Source organism: Panthera pardus, unplaced genomic scaffold (assembly GCF_024362965.1).
Source record: "Panthera pardus isolate Hobbes unplaced genomic scaffold, ASM2436296v1 HiC_scaffold_3, whole genome shotgun sequence".
NCBI classification, from domain to species: domain Eukaryota; kingdom Metazoa; phylum Chordata; class Mammalia; order Carnivora; family Felidae; genus Panthera; species Panthera pardus.
In genome coordinates this window covers 27,645,249-27,665,731 of record NW_026526876.1, presented here as the reverse complement: position 1 = coordinate 27,665,731, position 20,483 = coordinate 27,645,249, and the positions used below count along the sequence as shown (strand labels likewise).

Sequence of the window (20,483 nt, the reverse complement as noted above, 5' to 3'; positions counted from 1 at the left end):
AGACATCTGGGCAAAGACTGAGTTAAAAAGGATAGAAAGAGCCCAATGTGAGTAAACGTTTAGATTTATGAGACCTGAATGAAATACGATGCCTATGATTTGCTTCGAAGTAATCGGGTGGAGAGCGGTGGAGAGAGAGCAGAGGTTCAGGTAGTAATTGCTGGAGCTGGCTGATGGGTAAACGGGAGTTCATTATAGTATTCCCTCCACTTTTGTATTTGAAAGTTCCCAGAATATAGCATATGACAGAGCACTAGTCATTAAAGTTTTAGAACTTTAACATGGAGAAAGATTATGTTAAAATTCTACATTAAACACCATATTAATACAGTACTATTAATACTGTAATAAAATACTATATTAAAATATTATGTACTGTAAAAAAAAAAAAAGGATACAAAATTGTATATATGGTTTGATCCTAATCACATTTTTATCTATATGAAAAAGGTATTTTAAAATGTCGACCATGGTTATCTCTTGGTTATGGGATTAGGAGCCATTTGTTTTTTGATATTTTATTTTTTTATTTTATTTTATTATTTTATTTTATTTTATTTTATTTTATTATTTTATTTTATTTTATTTTATTTTATTTATTTTATTTTATTTTATTTTATTTTATTTTATTTTATTTTATTATTTTATTTTATTTTATTTTTGCTTTTTGCTGTACTTTCAAAATCTGGAAGAAGTTAAATGAAGACTTTTGATAACAAACAAACCACAAACAAGAGATGTACCTGGAAGAACTGGAGCTGCTTTTCCAGGCTCCAGAAGAACGGGTGCTTCAGCACATGCTTCGCAGAGGGGCGTTTCTGAGGATCCATTGCGATCATCTTCTCTATTAATTCCCGGGCAATGACGTCTTCTACAGAGGAGGAAAATAAACAAGTAACTGATTATCACCGGCCCACAGCCGCCATGAAATACTCAAACCTTAACGGTGCATGTGCCTTTTGATTCAAGATTCTACTGACACAACCTCACTCCAATAGCGTAATTAAGAACTTGCACAAGCTTCAGCTGATAAGGGGAGTCCTCACCACACAGTCTGTGAAAAGAAGTAACTGGAAATACCCACTGTCGGAGGCTTTGGTAACACTGCCTCCACGTACTGGGCTGTGCTATTAGAACGATGCCCTGGTAAGGGGTATCTGGGTGGCTCAGTCGGTTGAGGGTCTGACTTCGGCTCAGGTCACGATCTCATGGTTCATGAGTTTGAGCCCCGTGTCAGGCTCTGTGCTGACAGCTCAGAGCCTGAAGCCTGCTTCGGATTCTCTGTCTCCCGCTCTCTCTCAAAAATAAATAAACAATAAAAAAAAAAAAAATGTTAAAAAAAAACGATGCCCTGGTGAAATACCTATCAACTTGGAGAGATATTCAAGATGATGTTAAAAAACAAGCATGCCAACTATCAACAATAGCCAAAGTATGAAAAGAGCCCAAATGTCCATCGATGGGTGGATGGATAAAGAAGATGTGGTATATATATACACAATGGAGTTATTACTCGGCAATCAAAAAGCATCAAAGCTTTCCATTTGCAACCACGTGGATGGAACTAGAAGGTATCATGCTAAGCGAAATAGAGAAAAACAAATATCATATAACTTCACTTATACGAGGAGTTTAAGACACAGAACAGATGAACACAAGGGAGGGGAAGCAAAAATAATACAAAAACAGGGAGGGGGACAAAACATAAGAGACTCTTAAATATGGAGAACAAACAGAGGGTTACTGGAGGGGTTGTGGGAGGGGGGATGGGCTGAATGAGTAAGGGGCATTAAGGAATCTACCCCTGAAATCATTGTTGCACCATATGCTAACTTGGATGTAAACTAAAAATAAATCAATAAATTAAAAAATAACAATTACCCATAAAAAAGAACAAAATAAAAATAAAGGCATGTAAGAAAAAAAAGCATGCCAAAAAAGAGTATGTACTATTTATTTATTTTACAAAAGTACGCATATCTAACTAAATACATGATTGGAATAAGATATACAAAAGTATTAATAGCAGGAATTCATCACTGTGTAATGGGATTATGGATCTTTTTTGCTAATCTTCTTCTACAAGGAATAATAAAAATTAATCTAAAACAGTAGGTTAGTTTTACATTTTTTAAAAAGGTGGCACTGGGTGTCATGGGCCAATTTTAACACAGGAAACGCTGAAGTCAGGAAAAAGACCTGTCTCCCCTGCACCCAGAGAGCAAGACCCAGGTGTCTGCCCCCCCGCCCAGCCACACCCCCTGATCACCGGCCTGCACACGAGTTTATGGAGCACGGACGACTGTCCTGAATGTCAGCGCAGGAAGGGACTATTAAATGCTCACAAGCCACAAGCTGGAAAATAGAGGTCCTTGCCCGGGTCACACAGGTAACTGGGGGACCTGAAGGAACCTCAGAGCTGTGTGCCTTCAGGAGGAGATGCTCCAAAGACAACCCAACCTTCTACCAGCTTTGGAGTGAGTCAGCGATGCACTGAGGCCCACAGGGCCAGCGGTTGGAAAGAAGGGCCTCTGGAAGCACAGGGCTGGCGCCCTCCCAGGGCTCAGGGGCCACGTGGTCAGCCGGAGCGGCTCCCAACCGTCCCCTGCCGCCCACTCACCATGCTTCTCCGGGTGTAAGCAGTCGAGGCTGTAGGCGCCCAGGAGGATGTTGGCCTGCCGCTGCAGGGACTTGCCAAAAGGGTGGCTGCCCTCAGATATCACGTAGTAAAAGACACAGCCCGCAGAGAAGATGTCCACTGTGTAGGTCTGAAAAGAGAGACGCAGGGTGTGAGAGGCTTCTGGAAAATTCTCATCCTCACTGAGAAGCAGCAAGGACAGGAGTGCTGCTGTTGCTTCTACCACCTTGAAGGGTCCCGGGAGACTGGACTAGCACACCGGAAGTGCCCAGAGCAGCGCTGGCACCCGCAGGGGCTGCATGAGGGTCGGTGTTCGCAGTGGAACGTGGGCTCTAGAGCCAACTGGCTGGGGTTGGAAGTGACTGAAAAGTAGGGGGGAGACACGGACAACTGCCCACACTACTACGGGAGCTGCCCCTTTCACTTGTCTGAACACGAGACCACATGGAAAACGCCAGCAGCATGCTATTCACACAGAAGCTCTTTGATAAAGAACTGTCATGTTCCAGCTACGTGCGCCGCAGCCCCCAAGTCTTGAATGCGGAGGCTCTCGTCCCCGAAGATGCGAGAGGCTGGCAGTTTTCCCCAGAGCTGCTCCCACTACTCACGGGATTGTCCTTACAGTCCTCGCTCAGCATCTCCGGAGCGATCCAGCCTTCTGTGCCAGGCACTCCTGAGCGGCGGCTGAAACTGTGCCTGCCCACAGCCAGCTTCTTGCAGAGGCCGAAGTCAGAGATCATGGCCTTGATCCTGCCATGTGCGTTGGGCATGGACAGGAGAATGTTGTGGGGCTTCAGGTCTCTGTGAACTAATAGAAAACTCCAGATCAGTCTGGTATTTACCAGTGGCGTCGGGCCTCCTCCTGCGGCGGGGAGTGCACTCTTCACGGACTCCCAGCGGGCCCGCCAGACCTCTAAGGGTTTTCTGGTTTGCAGCTGTGAAAGATTCCTCCTCAAATTCTTATTCTCAAAAGGCCACCTAAAAACCCCACAGGCACACCAGCGAGGATGCTGAGATTCTCAGCAGAGGCAAGGACCCCTCCCCAGCAAGGGAGCTCCCCACCGGGCCGCGGCTGGTAAATACAGGGGAAGCTTCTCACCAATGTTGAGGGAGTGCAAATGGGCCAGGCCCGAGGTGGTCTGCTGCAGCAAGGTGATGGGCTCCAGGCCGAGGTGGGCGAAGTCCTTCTGCTCCACGTACTGCAAGAGACACACGACAGCCAGGTCACGCACACAGCCCTTGGGGACGGGCCCCTCCACACAGCACTTTTTTTCTCTAAGTGATTCAATTGTATTCAGGAAAGTCCTGCCTGCAACTTTTGGCCTTAATTAATGTTTGGGATTAGGTTGGCTCATTTTCTCTGATCCTGTTTTAAGAAAGAAACGGGAAGTTGTACTGACCACACTCTGTCCAAATGCACATTTGCTCACAGACTTTCTCTGGCAGCCGTAGGCGAACTTAAAAGTTCCAGCTGGCTCGTGTGCGGTGAGAAAGGTAAGAGGGCAAGGAACTCAAGTTCACTGCCTCCTACAGGCAAACCTGCAGGTGTTTGATACTGACATAGTGTCACGTGAGCCTGGAGACTGAGCAAAAGGAGTTCGCTGGATGGTCTCAATGACCTGACTCCTCAACCAGCATCCTCCAAGCCCAGAGCAGCCCTAACCCACCGGGAGAACAACTGCCAGGTTTTCTGGAGGCGGAGGGACAGAGATACTAACTGTAACCAAAGACCATCCCACCCAACTGAAGCTGAGGTGATAAAAATACCCTCCAACCGGATTGTTTGTGGTTACATGGGTGTGAGCCCCGTCACATGCACCAACTGTTCATCTACGTGAGTGTGTGGTGTTGTAACTTCAGTAAAGTGAATACAGAGAAATAAAGGGAAAAGAAATGACAGTCTCTCGTGCCACCTGCCTCCAGGAGCAGGGAGGCCGCAGGACGAAGGCAAAGCGGCCCCGGGGGGCACCCACCTCCTGCAGGGTGGCCGCACACAGCTCGATGGCAATGTACTGGAACTGCCGGTCCCTCTCCGTGCAGAAGTAACGAATCACGTTGGGGTGCTCGTCTGATTCCCGAAGCAGCTGGACCTCACGGTCCGCGAAACTGAAACACTCGGGGAGGATCCTCTTGACGGCCACATCGCGGTTGTCGAACATGCCCCTGAGGACAAAGATCACAGGCTGGTTTGGGGGGGGGGGCGGCGAGCCAGGCTGTGGAAACGGGAGACCCGCAGACCCATGGTGCTCCTTCTGCGATGCGGCAGCCACCCTGGGAGCCTCGTAGCCCCTGACCGACCACCACGCGGCCAGCACTTCCTCCCTGGAGGTGAAGTCCTCCGTCTTGGCCACCACCGTGACCCTGCGGCACCCCCCAGCCTGGCGTGCCACCTGCAGGCCGACAGACCTGGACGTGAGGGCAAGTCACAGAGCTCTCCAATCCACTCACCGGTACACAATCGTGCCCTCAGCTCCGTGGCCCAGCACGTCCTTGGGACAGAATGAGATCTTCCCAACAATCACCATGCTGGTTTCCTCATCTGGGACAAAACAGGAAGAAGTTGTTTTAAGCAAACCTAACCTGAAACACCTTGAGGCCAGAACGGTAGCAGCGTCCTGAGCTCAGGTTCAGAGATGGGATCTCACAGGCTCTAGGTTCCCAGCCCCCCGGTAACAAGCGCCCGCAGGGCATCGACACCCAGGGCTGCCACCTCCCCCGCCTCCTGCCCTCTGTTCCTGCCTTTACATTATTGTCAGAAGACAGGGCTTCTCCACAGACCCGCCTACGATTTGAGCCTGGAGCCTCCAGGCAGTGGATGTGCAATGAAGAGACCAGGGGTGGCCTGGTCTGGGGCTCAGGTCTCGTACACTAGCTCTGTACCCATCCCCTCAGAACATCGGCCCTGACAACCGGCCCGAACCCACTTCCCAGAGGGACCGGGATCAGCAGTCACACTTGGCCACGGACTGGCTGCAGGAACTCCCCCAAGCCAGATGCCCAGTGCACCTCTGGTCAGCAGCAACTGCCAGCCCTTATGGGGCAAGATGGCAGGAGGACAAGGTAGACCCCAAAAGGCCCCCCGAGTGGGAGAGGCCCGGATGGCATGCAAGCCTGGCCCCCAGGGGGAAAGGGACCTAGGTGAGAACACGGTGAGCCCTCAGAAACGACACTTCACAGTCCCACGGAGACTCCCCTGAAGAACATGCCTCTCGGGTTGTGTTCAAATGAAAGAGAAAACAGCACCAAAATGGCAACCCGCTTTACCTTCATCGTCCTGCTCCAGGAAGGGGCTGGCACCAGCCCTGGAGGCAGAGCCACTGGAGTGGAGCGAGTGGTTGGAGGCTCTGGGGGATGTGCTGGGGCTGCTGGTGCCCGAGCTCTCTGAGTACAGGCCGGACGAGTCCAGGAGCTCAGCATCCTGAGCCACGTCTCCAGGGGGATGGAAGGGCAGCTGCTGCTGTTGCAGGAGCTGGATTTTCTCTAGTTCCTTCTGGAACTGCTGGTGCTGGAGCTGCTGCTGCTGATGCATGCTCTGGGGAGAGAAACGCACATCCAGACACGTGCAGCCCGCTCCCCCGGGGACAGAGGGAGGCTGGAAGGGTGAGGCTCCCTGTGGCAGAGGAAGCAGGTACGCTGCCCAAGGGGTGGGGGGCGGGACGAGACCAGTGAGAAGGCACAGGAGGGGGGATAGGGTGGTTGGAAGACTCGAGTGCTTCTCGCCAGTTAGGAGTTCCCAGGACAGCCCACGCCCCCTGCTGGACGGGCCCGACAGGGGCGGGAGGGGGGACTGAGCTGTAGGTGGAGGCTGGGCCAGATGAAGGGGGCTCCACTTAAGTCTAAAATCCTGGGACTTTCACGGAAGTCTGGGAGTGGTTGCAAAAATGAAACCGAGGAAGAATGGTTATGCCACGTAGCTTGGAGCATGGTGGACACAGGCAGCTCCAGGCTTGCCGTCCACTACGGCTGTGCACTTGACAGGGGAGTGCACAGACGGCCACCGACCAGGCAGAGGAAGCAGCGGGGGCTCGGAACCTTGCTGCCATCTTCCCACGGCCACACAGCCAGAATGTGGCTGAAATGTGGCGCCTGGCCAAGGCCCCACTCCAGCCCCATCTCATCAAGCTGCCCTCCCCATACCCCACACTCTTCTCTCTGTTCTGAGAAATTCTTTGTCATAATTTGAAGCAGCAGTGAGCCATGATTGTACCGCCTGTGTGGGAAGGGGACCGAAGGGATGGGTGTGTAGCCAACACCCCCTGGGAGTTTTCTGGTTCTCGTGTACACCCCCCCCCCCCCCACTCTCTCTCTCTCTCTCTGAACTTGGGTTCAAATCCATCACCGGCTGACTAACCCTGGGAAAGTTATTTAACTTCCCAGAGCCCAGCTTCTTCATTTGTGGGCAGGGCACAGTAATAATGACCTCGCAGGACTGTGTGAGGTAAAATAGAAAACAGTGCACGTGGAGTGGACCCATCTGTACCAATGGAAGGGTCTGTCATCGCCATTCCTGCAGGGGACATGAGCTTCCTGGGCACTAGTATTCCCAGGTGATGCCACTTCAATGCTCTGAGCAACTCGAATATGGAGTATTCTTCTACAAGGTTTTATCCAACCCACAACATATTCAACCATGTAAATTTAGCTCGCTCATTTCCAACTAGAAAGTGCAAGGGGGGCCGCCGTTTTCACTCGTGCCAGTGTCTCTAAGAGGCAGTTTGTAAGGGAGGAAAGTTAAGTGGGTTTTCATCTATTAGGACTATTCTCAAAAAGGGAAATAGTTAACTTTGGATGGCTCAGTCGGTTAAGCGTCCCAACTCTTGGTTTCGGCTCAGGTCACGATCTCACGGATTCATGAGTTTGAACCCCACATCAGGCTCTGTGCGGACAGTGAGGAGCCTGCTTGGGATTCTTTCTCTCCTCCTCTCTCTCTCTGCTCCTCTCCTGCTCACGCTGTCTCTGTCTCTCTCAAAGATAAATAAATAAACTTTAAGAAGGACTTCCTTCTCTTAAAACAAAAATAAAAACAAACAAAAAACCCTAAAATGATCTGCAAGCAAGGTTTACAGATCAGCTTTTACAATGAGTTAACTCTAAGACATAGGTAAAAAAAATTTCCTGAGAAGCTAGTGTCTCTTTGATTACAATGTTTCTGAAGAGAAGCACATACTTACTCTTAAATGTGAAAGGAAACATATCTGCTCGTTTGTCATGCACATCAGGTGACCAGCACAGTTCAAAAACATACAGGAAGGCAAAGGGAAGGGGCCGAGCTTTACCAAGGGGTAGGTGATGATGAAGGCCACCCAGCCGATAAGCAGGAAGGTGCTCAGGATGATGGTGGCTATGTCCTTCAGCACAGAGTCCACGGGGGCCTCGGGCTTAGCGGGGGCATGCTCGAACTTCTCCTCCACCTCCTGTGAAACGGCGGTGGGCGCGTTTTCTGAAGTCTGCTCGACCAGGTTGATAACCTTGTGTGGGACAGAGGGACTATGTCACTGCAGAATTTCTAGCCAGATACAAAATGGCCAAACAGTCAAGAGTAGTCATGACTATTTACCAGGAATGACCCCCACCGTAAAATGTGTTTTTTTTAAAGCTCATCAAAGATCACAAAGCCAAACAATCGCTGTCTTTATCAAAGTGACTGCCCTGAGAGGCCATGCTTTATTGTAGCGATTGTATCAGTACTGAGGAAGAGTTCTAACAGCAGTACTTTGGGAAATGGCTTCAGATCCCATATTCTTTTGAAAAGCCTGACTGAAGGCAGAGACCTCCTCCTTTGATGGTAGATTTGGTAACTGGGAAAACTCTGAAATCATCTGTAACAAAGTCTGGTAAAAATGTTGGCGGTCACTAATACCATGTCACATTAAAAAGGTGGCTCAGTGGATTAAGCGTCAGACTCTTGATTTTGGCTCAAGTCATGACCTCAGTTTGTGGGATCGAGCCCAGTGTCAGACTCCACACTGACGGTGCAGAGCCTGCTTGGGATTCTCTCTCTCCCCGACTCTCTGCCCCTCTTCCACTCGTGTGCACACATGTGCCCTTTCTCTCAAAATAAATAAATAAATTTAAAAAATAAAAAGGAAAACAATGTGTGTGCTCACACACGCGGCTGAAGAGTAATGAAGCAGCTTGCTTCTGTGGCTTATAAACTTTTGGTGCAACTCCAAAAACAAAATCATTTTCTCGAGTATTCCACTCTGTTTCAAAGTTTCAGAAAAACATCAGAATCTTTTGTTAAAAAAACTTTTACTTGGGAAGCCCAGAATGAAATCAGATAAAAGTGGACCTTCCGTCTGAACTTCTTGGAGGCTCTAGGACTTCAAGAACAGTTTATAGAACACGTCGATTCATTCTCGAACATCCAGGGTTCCAGGAGTGCCATTACCGCTTGTCCAATGAAGTGACTGCACGGCCTCTGGGCAAGTGCAGAGGGTTTGGCATCCCCCCCAACACCCACCTCTCCCGTCCCAATTCCTGCCTAGGGCTCTCTCCCAGCAGCTGCCCCACCCCTACAGTGCATGGGACTGGGTGGGACGGCTGGTGTGGAGCCGGCAGCTCAGGAATGTCTGCTGAGCACGTGACCAGGAGCAACCCTCCTTTGGTTAGATTCTGTTCAAACGCGTTTGTTAAAGAAGGTGCCTTACTGCCATATCAATGTACTTCAGAGTATTTTAATGGAGTTTTAGAAAACTCTGTTCAAGTTTGGATGATTATTAAAATCCTAACTGTGGCTACCTCTGGGTGTTACATTAAGGGTACTGTCCTCTTTCTTCTCTATGCTTTTATTTTCTAAGCGTTCCAGGATGGATAGGAGTCACTTTGATAAGATCAAAATCAGATGGAGACTTTAGGGCACCAATGCTTTCCAAAATCACTGTCCTAGGACTCCATGTATTTTCCCAACTGGCTACCTCTAGAGTAACAGGCAACTCAAGATATCTTGCTCTAGAATCTTCAACAGGCACATGCTTTTCCTTCCTTTCTCTCTGGATAAAATCTGGACCCCTACAGTGTACTTGCCGTGATCGTGGTCCCCCCGCAAGCCAGCCCCTCTCGTCTTCCTTGGACCTTGTCCCTTCTCAGGCCCCTTCTCGGGCCTGGGGTCTCCATGGCAAGGATGCCAAGACTCGTCAAGTCCAAATGGACCTTCGGACCCGCCCCCACCTCACTGGCCATGCTGGACGCCTGCCTGCAGAGCCACCCTCCTGCCTTCTCCACCTGCTCTGTGCCACCTACGGGCATAGCAGTGGTCTCCCAGCCCCCTGGCTTCTGACTGGGACACCAGCAGATGGGCCAGAGGGAGGAGAATGAGGTCCAGTTCCGTGGGGTTGCTGAACATGTCAACTGAACCTCTAGGCTCCTGGCCTGGGGCCCTTTCCACTCCCTCCCCCCAACTTCGGGCTAAAGGATGCTAAGAGAAGCCCTGGGACTGTCCACATCTGTGTGAACAATCTCTTCATTACACTGCCCTCCGATCATCCTAATCTGAGTGGCCACTGGTGTCCAGCTGAGACCCTGACTGGCACCCTGCCTCCCCAGGGCTGCAGGAGGGCAGCCCAGGTCAGAGGCTCATGGCAGCTACCACTTGGGTGGGCCTCCCCACTGCCCAAAGCTCCATCCCGTGGGCACCCTGGGTCCCCACCAGACCGAGCAGCCACGCAGGCTGCTTCCAAAGGGCCACTCCTGGCTTCGTGAAGCTTCAGGTCTCCCACGTCCTCTTTTCATCAACCCTTTGCTCCACTGCCACGTGCCAGAGAACCTTGGTAACATGGTTCCTCTGTAGGACACGGCCCCACTTCTCACGACTCCCCCCCGGTGGCCTCGGAGTAGGTATCGGCCCCAGAGGTGCCCAGGCAAGGTCAGTCCCACCTCCAGGCCCTCATCTCTGCTGCTCTCTCCCACCGAGCCAGACCCCCCCCCCCCCCATCCCTCCACCCTTCTTACAGCCGTCACTAAGCCCTTAGCACCAACCCCCCAGCAGGCTGTCATGGGGTGATGCGTGCTACGGATTCCCGAGCATCCCTCTCCCCTCCCGAGTTCAACATAAGCTCTAAAGCCAAGGGCAAATGCCTTAGCCCCCAACACCTCACATGAGGAGCCAGGAACTAACTGTTTACGCCCCCACTCACTTCCTCAAAGCTCTTCTTCTCTGAATCGGCAGGAATCACATTTTCTCGATGTTTGGGCAGATTATTGGGGAATCTCTCCAGCATCTTGGTAGACGCAGACAGGGGGGTTTCATGGTGTCCTACGAGAGGAAACAAGCCTTCCATGAGAGCAGCCCCCCTACACGGTGAAAGCCCCCCACGCTAAGCTTAGCCTACAGTGGCTCCCCGCTGAGGGGCCCACAGCGCAAACACCCACATTTGTAAAGTGAGAGAAAACGACAGGCAATTACCAGAAAAATCTCGAGACAGAAATTTGATTACTCGGTGGCACGTATACAGTATTCTGAATCTCATAATGAGGGACAAAGAAGTGTCCTTGTCATGAGAAGAATCAGGACCTTCGAGACGTGTTCAGAGTAAGACTTGTGTGGGTAATTCCTACTTTAGGCTGTATGCTGCCCAAGCATCATGAAGCTTCATTAAAAATTCACGCAGTTCTCCCCAGTTACCTTGTAATATCCCTCTACTAAGCGTCTCACGTTCCCCCCTTGATATTTAAATTGCTCAGGCGGAGTTCTATTCCGATGATCTGCATGCATACTTCCATCCTGGGAAGTGGTGAATTATGCATAAAAGAGAAACACGATGGATTTGCTGGGGAGCAGAGGGTCACGGCTCTCTCAGCGCCCACTCCCTGTTCTCCACACTATCTAGTACATGTTACACACTGAATGAGCGCCTACTGTGTGCATTTCACTGTAAGAGAGACAAAGTTGAATATAAAATAAGCAACTGGGACTTGATCTGGCGGGAAAGTCTGTTTAGCTCTAACATTAAATGACTCCTGTACTAACTACCCAGAAGAACCAGTTCACTCTCACGCTGGGCTGTCAGCCCCCTGACATACTTTCTTTTTTGTTCTTTCACTGTGATTTGGGTCTCACCCTATGGATCCCTCCACTGTTCTCTCAAACCTATCAAAGATTTTATGATCTGTATTTCCAAGACAAAAATAAGCAAGAACTAGTCCAAGCTGTGTACATTCCTTGATCTGGAAAAAACCTTTATCTTTAGGTCAGTTCTCTATCTACAAGAGAAGACTGCTCTTTAAGGGAAACCTTGTTTTGTTTTAAACCATCGCCAGGTGAGGACCGTGAGACATGCTTTGCCGTGAAGCAGGGTGTCCTCAGGTGGGGTCCACCTACCTCAGCCCTGAGATCAGACTTACTGATGGGGCCCGGGGGTCTGAATGTGAATTTCTCCCGGTGCCTCTGAGGTTCACTAATGAGAAACCTTCGCTCTAGGGGAAAGCAGGGTGCCTTCCACGTGCCGCCTTGTGCTGCGGGGGCCTCCCCCAACCCTGCAACTCCCCCCACAACAGACCACTGCAGCCCTGATTAGCCCGCAGCCCGCTTCCTCCAGGGCTACTTCTCCTGAACAGGTTTCTCCCGAATCTGGGCCTTTAGGAATCTCATTCTGCACACTCCGAACCAGCGGCTCCACAAGGCCAATCATGAGATCCTCAAACGTGTACAAACAGTACCTGGTCTTAGTGATTTATCTGTCCCCATCACCATGTCTGGGCTCCAGAGCAAAAAGCACAGGCCCTGCCCCAGACCTACTGAATTGGGATCTGCAGGGGTCACACGTGTTTCTGTGACAGAGCCCCCAGGAGAAGCCAAGGGCAGTCCGGGTTAGGGCCACTGCTCGGGGGAAACCCTAAGGCTGTGCCACTCAAGGTGAATGGACTCAATTTATTTTCCAGACCAGTGGGAAAGAGGGACGATCCTTAATGTCCTCCACAAACACCAAATCAAAGGACAAGGCTGGACGTAAAAGAGCGCATGTTATTGTACCTGTGGCCCTGAGTCTATGCAGAGATGGTCAAGTCGTTCCACTGCCTTATTTAAAAATGACTGGCTCTGGAGCTCCTCAAGGGGACTTCAGAGGTGTGAGAGGATCCCCTAATTACTTCTTTATACTTTGTTGAGTTTCTCAGTTGTCTTACTTGGACAACCTTTACATCTTAAAAGGATATCTTTCTGCGGCGCCTGGGTGGCTCAGTTAAGCGTCTGACTTCAGCTCGGGTCATGATCTCACAGTTTGTGGGTTCGAGCCCTGTATCGGGCTCTGTGTTGACAGCTCAGAGCCTGGAGCCTGCTTCGGATTCTGTGTCTCCCTCTCTCTCTGCCCCTCCCCCACTCAGGTTCCGTCTCTCTCTCAAAAATAAACATTAAAAAAAAAATTTTTTTTTTTAAAAAGGGTATCTTTTTGCAACCTAGCCATGAAGACTTTCTCCCCATGTTTTTTATACTCTTACATACACATTTCCTTAGTTTCCAACAGTTTGTTCACTTCGTGACCACTGGTGGGCAATTTATGTATCCCTTAACTGGTACATAAAACTAAGTGACCTTGTGATTTTAATAGCCTCCACTCATCAGCTATTTTTTTTCTTCACCTGGGTCCACTCACACATGCTCTTGAAACTACTTTTGTTCAAAAAAAAGGTAGAATTACTTTGTTATCTCCTTTGCCCATTATTCTGTAAAAATAACCAGAAGAAAGTGGCTACAGGGAGTCAGGAAGAACAAAGAAGAACAGGACCGGGACAACCACGAAGGGAGCGATCGGGACTCCAGGACGCTCAGGCTCCTGTCTGCAACACCCAGTTACACACCCCCGTCCGGATGCCACTGCGGGACAGATCCTGAGGCCTCCTGGGCCCACGCCGCTCTATGTCCCTTCCCTGTGCCTCTGGCACTGCCCTCTCTCTCCTCCATTCCAGTCAGTTGCTAGTAGGGGGGCAGGGGAGAGAAAGGGGTAGTGGGGGTGGGTGGGGGGACCTCATCAACCCGTGTGCTCTGGCACCCCCCGCCTCCTCTCTCCTCCCACAAGGCTACATCCTCACCTCTCACCACCTCTGGGGCTGACAGTCAGCAGATTTGGGGGAGACAGGGCACAGGAAGGCAAATCAGATCCAAGAAAACGCTGTCCTGCTCTAATTGCTTGGGACACTTGCCAGAGACACAGCTCCTCTCACGTGACTGCCTTCATCTGTCACACTCACTGCCTTCGGGTGTCATCTCAACTTATCTCTGTGGCTCACAGGACCCCCAATTCAACCCAAGGGCCGTTAGCAAGGACAGCAACAAATGGAAGAGAAAGGAAAAGGGACCACCTCCCCACCCCCATCCCCACCCCCCCCCCACACACCAGGGACTTGTGCCGTGGCTCCCTGACTCAAGTCTAGCCTTGAACCAGACTCCTCACCCCACCCAATCCTTCCCGGGTCTCCAACCCTCTCCTCCCCCAGCCCTGGCTCCCACACCAACCCCAAGGGAATTCTTCCATAGGAGCTGCCCTGGTTCCCCATAAGTGGAAATGCCAAGAGGGTCTACCTCACAAGGGGCCGCTGTGAGAAATAAGGAGACGGGTTCTAAAGTGCTTACTGCCAATGCCCGACATGGAAGACGTTCAGCGTGCCAGATAACTGCACGAATTTTATGTTAGTCGGTACTTGAGTTCTGTAACATTAAGCAATTTTTGAGAAGTGACTTGGTAACACAGCTACTCTATTTATTTTCCTTGGGGGTAAAACTGTTCCCAGGTCTGAAAAGACTAATTTGGACCTGAACTGAGCACAGCGCATTAACCACAGTAACTAGCACGGAGGGCTTTTGTCCACCAGGGGGCAGCACGCCATTGCCTGAGGAGCCGAGAGACCCACTCTTACCTATCAGAAGCCAGTAGTTCCTCAAGTAGTTGAGCTTGCTCTTCCCTTTGAGCCCAGGGTCAAACTTTAGGTCTGTGCTGGGCGTGATCACACACTCCCCTTTGTCCCCAATGGTGACCCCGTCAGTCTGGGGGCCTTCCAGCAAAGGAAGTGTGCTGCCCCGGGGCTGTGAAGACAGAACAGGAGTGAGGCCTGTGGCAGCCCTTGCGGACGAGCACCCAAGGGACGGCCACCCTCCAGGGAAGGGATTTCTGTGTGGGGCTGGTCCAGGACAGTCGGAACAAGACACAAAGGCCCTAAGACGGCAGAGGCCCCTCCTTCGACATGTGACAAGGCCGTGTTGACATCTTTATCACGGACGTCTTTTTTTTTTTTTTTTTTTCAATGTTTATTTTTTGGAGAGACTGAGTGTGCGCGGGGGAGGGGCAGAGAGAGACGGAGACACAGAATCCGAAGCAGGCTCCAGGCTCTGAGCTGTCAGCACAGAGCCTGACACAGGGCTCCAACTCCCAAACCATGAGATCATGACCTGAGCCGAAGCCAGACGTTTAACTGACCGAGCTACTCAGGCGCCCTATATCGTGGCCATCTTTTTAAATTCTTAGGTCTGGGAACCAGGCAGAAGGCGTGTGGAATTCCCAGAGGCTCCTGTGAGGAGCAGAGGGAAGTGAAGGAGTCCGCAGGGTGACACTGACCAGGGTAGAACAAGTTCCAGCCAGGAGCCGGGTGCAGGCGCTACCCTGCTCACAGGAGCAGCCGACAGTCTAACTGAGAAGACAAGAGATGCCGACCAGACAGCTCCAGTGCTGGAAGGACCCGACCAGCGGCCACGATCATCACGCCTCGAACGTGCAGAGACAGAGCAGTCTGAAGAGGCCGGCGAGGTCTGAGGAGACCTCGACAGGTCACAAAAGGTTGGGAAGGCTTCGGACAGGAGAAAGGAAAGGAGAGCGTTTGAAGCGCGAGGCGCCGCCTGAACAAAGGTGGAGAAAGGCGAACAGGAAACTTCTGGAAACGGGGAGAAGATGGACCATCCGACTCTCCCAGAGACGCCAGCAGTGTGGCCGAAGGGCCCTGCGTGACTGGACTGAGGAAGGCGTGAACACCAGCCTGGGGACTCTAGACTTGAACATGAAAGCAAAGTGCCATGACCAGGGCTCTTGTCACGCATCTTTCCTCACAAAGTAGAACGCGGTACGGGCAGGGATTGTCTCTGAGGATTTGAGACCTGTGTCTTGATGCTTTACCCACAGGATGTCCACTTATAACTCAGAGTCATCTTTGCTAAATGGAACAGGAGCAGTTAGGAGGAGGCTGCATCTGTGAGCCCCCCAAAGTAGACTTACCACAACGGCGACCCCCTCGTGCACCATGGAGGGGGAGGCATACAGGCTGGTAGAGTATTTCCCGACATACAGGGTGGGCCTAGGAGACAAACAGACACACACATTCCACAGCCATTTAATTCCTGCATCCCGCAAAAGGGGCCTTTCTGGAGAGAAGTATCCCAGCCCCAAATGCCACTCAGAAGAATAACCAGATCAACCCCTAGCCTTCTGAGCGGTGGGGATGTAAAGGCCGAGCTACTGTCCTGGGAACCCGGACTGCAGGCCCCCGCTGTCACTCACTGCCTACAAACAAAGATGTGCACAAGTCACCTAAGTGCAAGCCTGGGTTTCCTCCTCTGCAAATGGCAGGGCCACACTACGGCATGCCCACGATGTCCGCAGAAAGAACCATGTGCGGTGATCATCCGGGAAGGACCGAATGTTTGCAACCGTCGCAAAGCCTCTAAGATAAGATGGTCCCGGCCACAGCACGCTCCAGCAACCAAGCTGCCATTCTCTCTCCAGATTCTCAAGGAGTCTAGAGGTTCTACAGAAGCCCTAAGAGACAGTCAACTGCTCTAATCAGGATGGCTAGAGCCAAGGGATACACGGAAAGTTCCAACCGGGTAAGACTTCCATTCCCCGGGGTGGGTGGGCTTGGGCTTTGGCTGTGGTGTCGGCGTGAAGGTGTCGGGGGTGGCACCTCCAGACCCTTCTGGTTTCTGTCAACAGCCACTTTGGGGTTGGTCGTCCACTGAATTCTTGAAACTTCTCTCAACAAATATTTTACGTTTCAAAGGTGTACAACTCAGAGAACACTTTCCAGTCCCCTTTGCTCTTTTCTGCAGCTCTGTAAGGTGGGGACTGGGAGGCAGTGAGTCCAAGGGACCTTGTTTCAGGTTGTTAACAGGCAGGGATGGCGAACACAAGCCTGGGGCGTCTTAGACGTACACACCGTAACACTCTTCCCGATTTTTACAATGTTTCAATAACAGCAAAAATCCAGAAACCACAGTTAAAAAACAAATACACCTCCCGTGTTCCCGCCAGCTGAGACATATCCAAATTGTACTGTAGCTATATACTGGCAGTGTCTTTCTTATCCCTGCTCATGATTTTAATTTATTTAATATTCAAAAGTTCTGAAGCATCAAGGGATGCCCCGGTTCTTATACGTATTATGAGCTTTCTGAGTAAGCCCGTCTTGGCTCTTTATACACCCCACGGCTTCAGAGATGTGTGCCTCGAGCCCTGGCACGCTACGCTACAGCAGGACTGGGACGTCTGGGTCGCAGCTGCCCTCTTCTGCCCCCGAGTTAACCCAGACTCACGTCAGCTTGCTCTTGGCCTCCGTCTCCTTGGGGAACGGGTACTTCCACTTGGTGATGCGGCCCACCTCCCCAGACATGAAGGTCAGATAGCGCAGCGTCTCCACTGCGACGTTGATGTGCATCACCTTCCGCAGACCCTCCCGCTGCCAGACATAAAAGGCCACCACAGGGGAAGCGTAGTTTTGGATCCACAGGACGTCGCCAGATTCACTGTCCACGGTCACCACCAGCCCATCGCCGTTGGACACAAAGTGGGACATCTCTGTACAGATCAAATAAACAAAGCATGAGGTCTCACCCCACCTTGTGACCACATCCTCTCTCTCTCCTGGCAAGTGGCAGTCACTCAGCTAGAGGAAACAAGACTTCTGGAGTATTCTCAGATATCCTCCCGACAATTTCGCTGGTTTCCAATGAACCCGTGTAGGCTCTATGACACGATGCAGACAGTGAGAGCTGCCTGCTCTTTAAACATAAAAGAGGATCACTCCCTGGAAGGCTATTTACTTGGGGAGATTCTTCAGCACTCTGTTCAATTAGTGAGAGTAAATATGGAGGAGAAAAGAGCCAGAGGAGGGGCCTATGGTTCTGATATTGTAGAGCAATCATTTTGAACGGACTGATCAGGCTGAAAGTCAAAGCTGACCACCGACACTGCCCACGTCTGCCCACAGAGGAGATTTCTGGCAGACTTTCAGGTATCGGTGTTCAGATGGCAAAACCTTTTTTTAGCGTCCACTTGAGCTGGGGGAGTGTTTGCGAGAGAAACGGGGTGGGCTGTCGATGTCACAGCTGACGCTTAATTCTGCCTCCCATGGGCTTCTGGTGCATTCCTTCTGTGACACGGAGGGACTCACCAAAGCGCACCCCTCCCTCCTCTCAGGCTAAACTCCCCACCTGTTGCACTGAGGTTTTCCTCCACACTTCTCACCCCGGCCCCGGCCTTCAACACTGTCAAATTATTTACCAGAAGCCCAGAAGCTGGCGATCGAGAGTGCCTTAAGAGAAAACCCAGCGTCCAGGAGAGACTGCTTCCTCATGGGTCACAAATACCCAGCCAACCTCGCACAGCCGCCAGGGAGCACTTACTGTAGTCCCCGTCGTCCTCCGGCAGTGAGGCCGCGTAGTCGAAGTAGGTGGCATTCCACCGGAGCTCGCGGGTTTTGGTGTCGTACATGGTGATTGTATACTCTGGAGAACACACACCAGCCTGTTACCTGGAGGGGCCACGGCTCCCGCTGAGGTGCTGCCCGTATCTAAACTACAGCAGACAAGGGGCGCTTGGGTGGCTCAGTCGGTTAAGTGCTCGACTCCTGGTTTCAGCTCAGGTCTCGATCTCACGGTTTCGTGAGATCGAGCTCCATGTAGGGCTCCATGCTGGGTGTAGAGCCTGGTTGGGATTCTCTCTCCCACCCTCTCTCTCAAAATACATAAATACGCTTTAAGATAAATAAATTACTACAGACACATCCTCTCTAAATTGTGTGTAAAATGTCCAGGCCATCCATGTAGAAAGAGAAAGGCCACGTAGATGAGAACTGAAGTCCCAGACACGAGTGAACCCGGCCGATGGCATGTGGGGCGGGAATAAGCCAGTCACACTGCACCCTTGAACTCATGACTCACCGAATCAATATCATGGTGGTGTTGGTGTTTTGTTTTCTTTTTTTAATTGCACATCACTTTTTTTTTTTTTTATCATGGTTTTTTTTTTTTAAACCACCTGTTATGGGGTACTTTGTTATACAGCAATAGATAGCTGATCCTAGAGAAGGGTACCTAGAAGTGGGGTAGGGCCATAACAAAAAAAACGAAGCATGTAGCATTGACCGGGACAAGGTGGCAGCTGGAGGCTGGCAGGTCACCGTGGAGACTGAAAGAGCAGTAAGGAAATGCTACCGGAAGCTGCAAAGGGATGGCCCAGGTTACACAGTGGTCACACTATTAGGAAGACCAGTGCTTGCAGTCACTTGGAAAAGTGCAAGAAAGCACCTTGGGAACTTTGTGGATCTGGTGGAGGTAACCCGACCCCCGGGCACCCCGAGTAGTTTCTTGAATATAATGCAGGACAGAGAAGCTGAAGAAGAAACCATTCAGTTTTCAAGTGAATACAGAGAAAATACAGAGGGTTCAGAACCGATGCCCCAGCTGAGCTGGAAAAGATTTTCACTGCAAAAAAAGGCCTCAAGGTCAAGATCAAATCAGGGCAAAAATGTGCATACCTGGCGGAGAGGGACCCGCTACTGAACATCTTTAAAAATAGCACTGCTTCTTCTGGGAACTGCTTGGGAAATGTTTGAGCGAGGGAAACACAGCCAAGGCAGGCAGGGGACAAAAGGGGAAGTCAGTGGAGGCTTTGCAGGCTGCGGTGGTTTGGGCTAATCCCTCAGGCAATGGGGAGCCATTGTGGGGTCTTCTAAAGGGGAACAATGTGGAAAAATCCGCATTTGGAGAAAACAGATCTGGAGACCTCCTAGAGAATGAAGCCCCGGGCAAAGGCTACTTCGGGTTCTTTTTTGGAAAGAGGCAGCTGGTAGGTAATAAAAGGTTCCTTCTTACCTGTTCGCCCGAGATACAGCAGAGAGGTTGATGGGCAGAGACTGTCTGCAAAGGCCGATGACAAAGTCTGCTGCTTCTCCCCGGTCAGAAGATCAATAACATACCAAATGTCCTGCTTTTTACCTGAAAGGTCACGAGGACATGCTGTGGTTTACGCTCATCCAATATGAGAAAAAAATGTATCTCTGCCAAAACGTTCTCTGTGCCGAGAGGCCTAAAGTGCTTGTGATGTTGAAGACATTCCCGTGATGCTCCAAGGGTGACAAGGTAAGTGGAAATGAGATAATAAAACTTGTTGAGCCGCTGGGTCTTATAATAACTTAATAACCTAATGATGGTTTAAAAATTTCTTCAAACCTACTAACCTAATAACTCATAGATTTTACTGCTTTGATTAGTGGCCTTAAATATAAAAAGGCCTCGGGGCGGCGGGGGGGGGGGGGGGGGGCGCTGGGTGGCTCAATCGGTTAAGCATCCGAGTCTTGACTTTTGGCTCCGGTTCGTGAGATCCGGCTGCGTGTGGACAGCACGGGGCGTGCTTGGGATTTTCTCTCTCTCCCTCTCTCTCTGCTCTTCCCCCGCTCGCTCTCCCTCTCAAAATAAATAAACTTAAAAAATATATATGAAAAGCCTGGCCTATAAAGGACAATCCTTTTCCCATAGACTAGGATCTATATATAGAAAGGGACCCAAGGGTTCATCTCTCTGGTAACCATTATTCATAGATCTCCGCATCCCTACTAACGAGCCCACATGTTAAGAGGATCTACCGTCACT

At 50.8% G+C, this 20,483-nt stretch overlaps 1 protein-coding gene across 2 annotated transcripts in view; it reads right to left on the bottom strand.

The window, feature by feature from the left end:
- Nucleotides 1–20,483, bottom strand: part of ERN1 (endoplasmic reticulum to nucleus signaling 1) — a 78,715-nt gene that overhangs the window by 7,189 nt on the left and 51,043 nt on the right. For both annotated transcript variants that reach the window (XM_053893368.1, XM_053893367.1), the window contains exons 6-19: nt 19,707–19,829; nt 18,237–18,338; nt 17,148–17,409; nt 15,835–15,913; nt 14,489–14,654; nt 10,774–10,892; nt 7,915–8,106; nt 5,903–6,170; nt 5,087–5,177; nt 4,612–4,801; nt 3,738–3,837; nt 3,247–3,446; nt 2,621–2,768; nt 744–871 (exon numbers count right to left, since the gene is read on the bottom strand). In XM_053893368.1, coding sequence (XP_053749343.1) covers nt 744–871; nt 2,621–2,768; nt 3,247–3,446; nt 3,738–3,837; nt 4,612–4,801; nt 5,087–5,177; nt 5,903–6,170; nt 7,915–8,106; nt 10,774–10,892; nt 14,489–14,654; nt 15,835–15,913; nt 17,148–17,409; nt 18,237–18,338; nt 19,707–19,829 — 2,168 coding nt within the window. The remainder of the gene's footprint in view (nt 1–743; nt 872–2,620; nt 2,769–3,246; nt 3,447–3,737; nt 3,838–4,611; nt 4,802–5,086; nt 5,178–5,902; nt 6,171–7,914; nt 8,107–10,773; nt 10,893–14,488; nt 14,655–15,834; nt 15,914–17,147; nt 17,410–18,236; nt 18,339–19,706; nt 19,830–20,483) is intronic.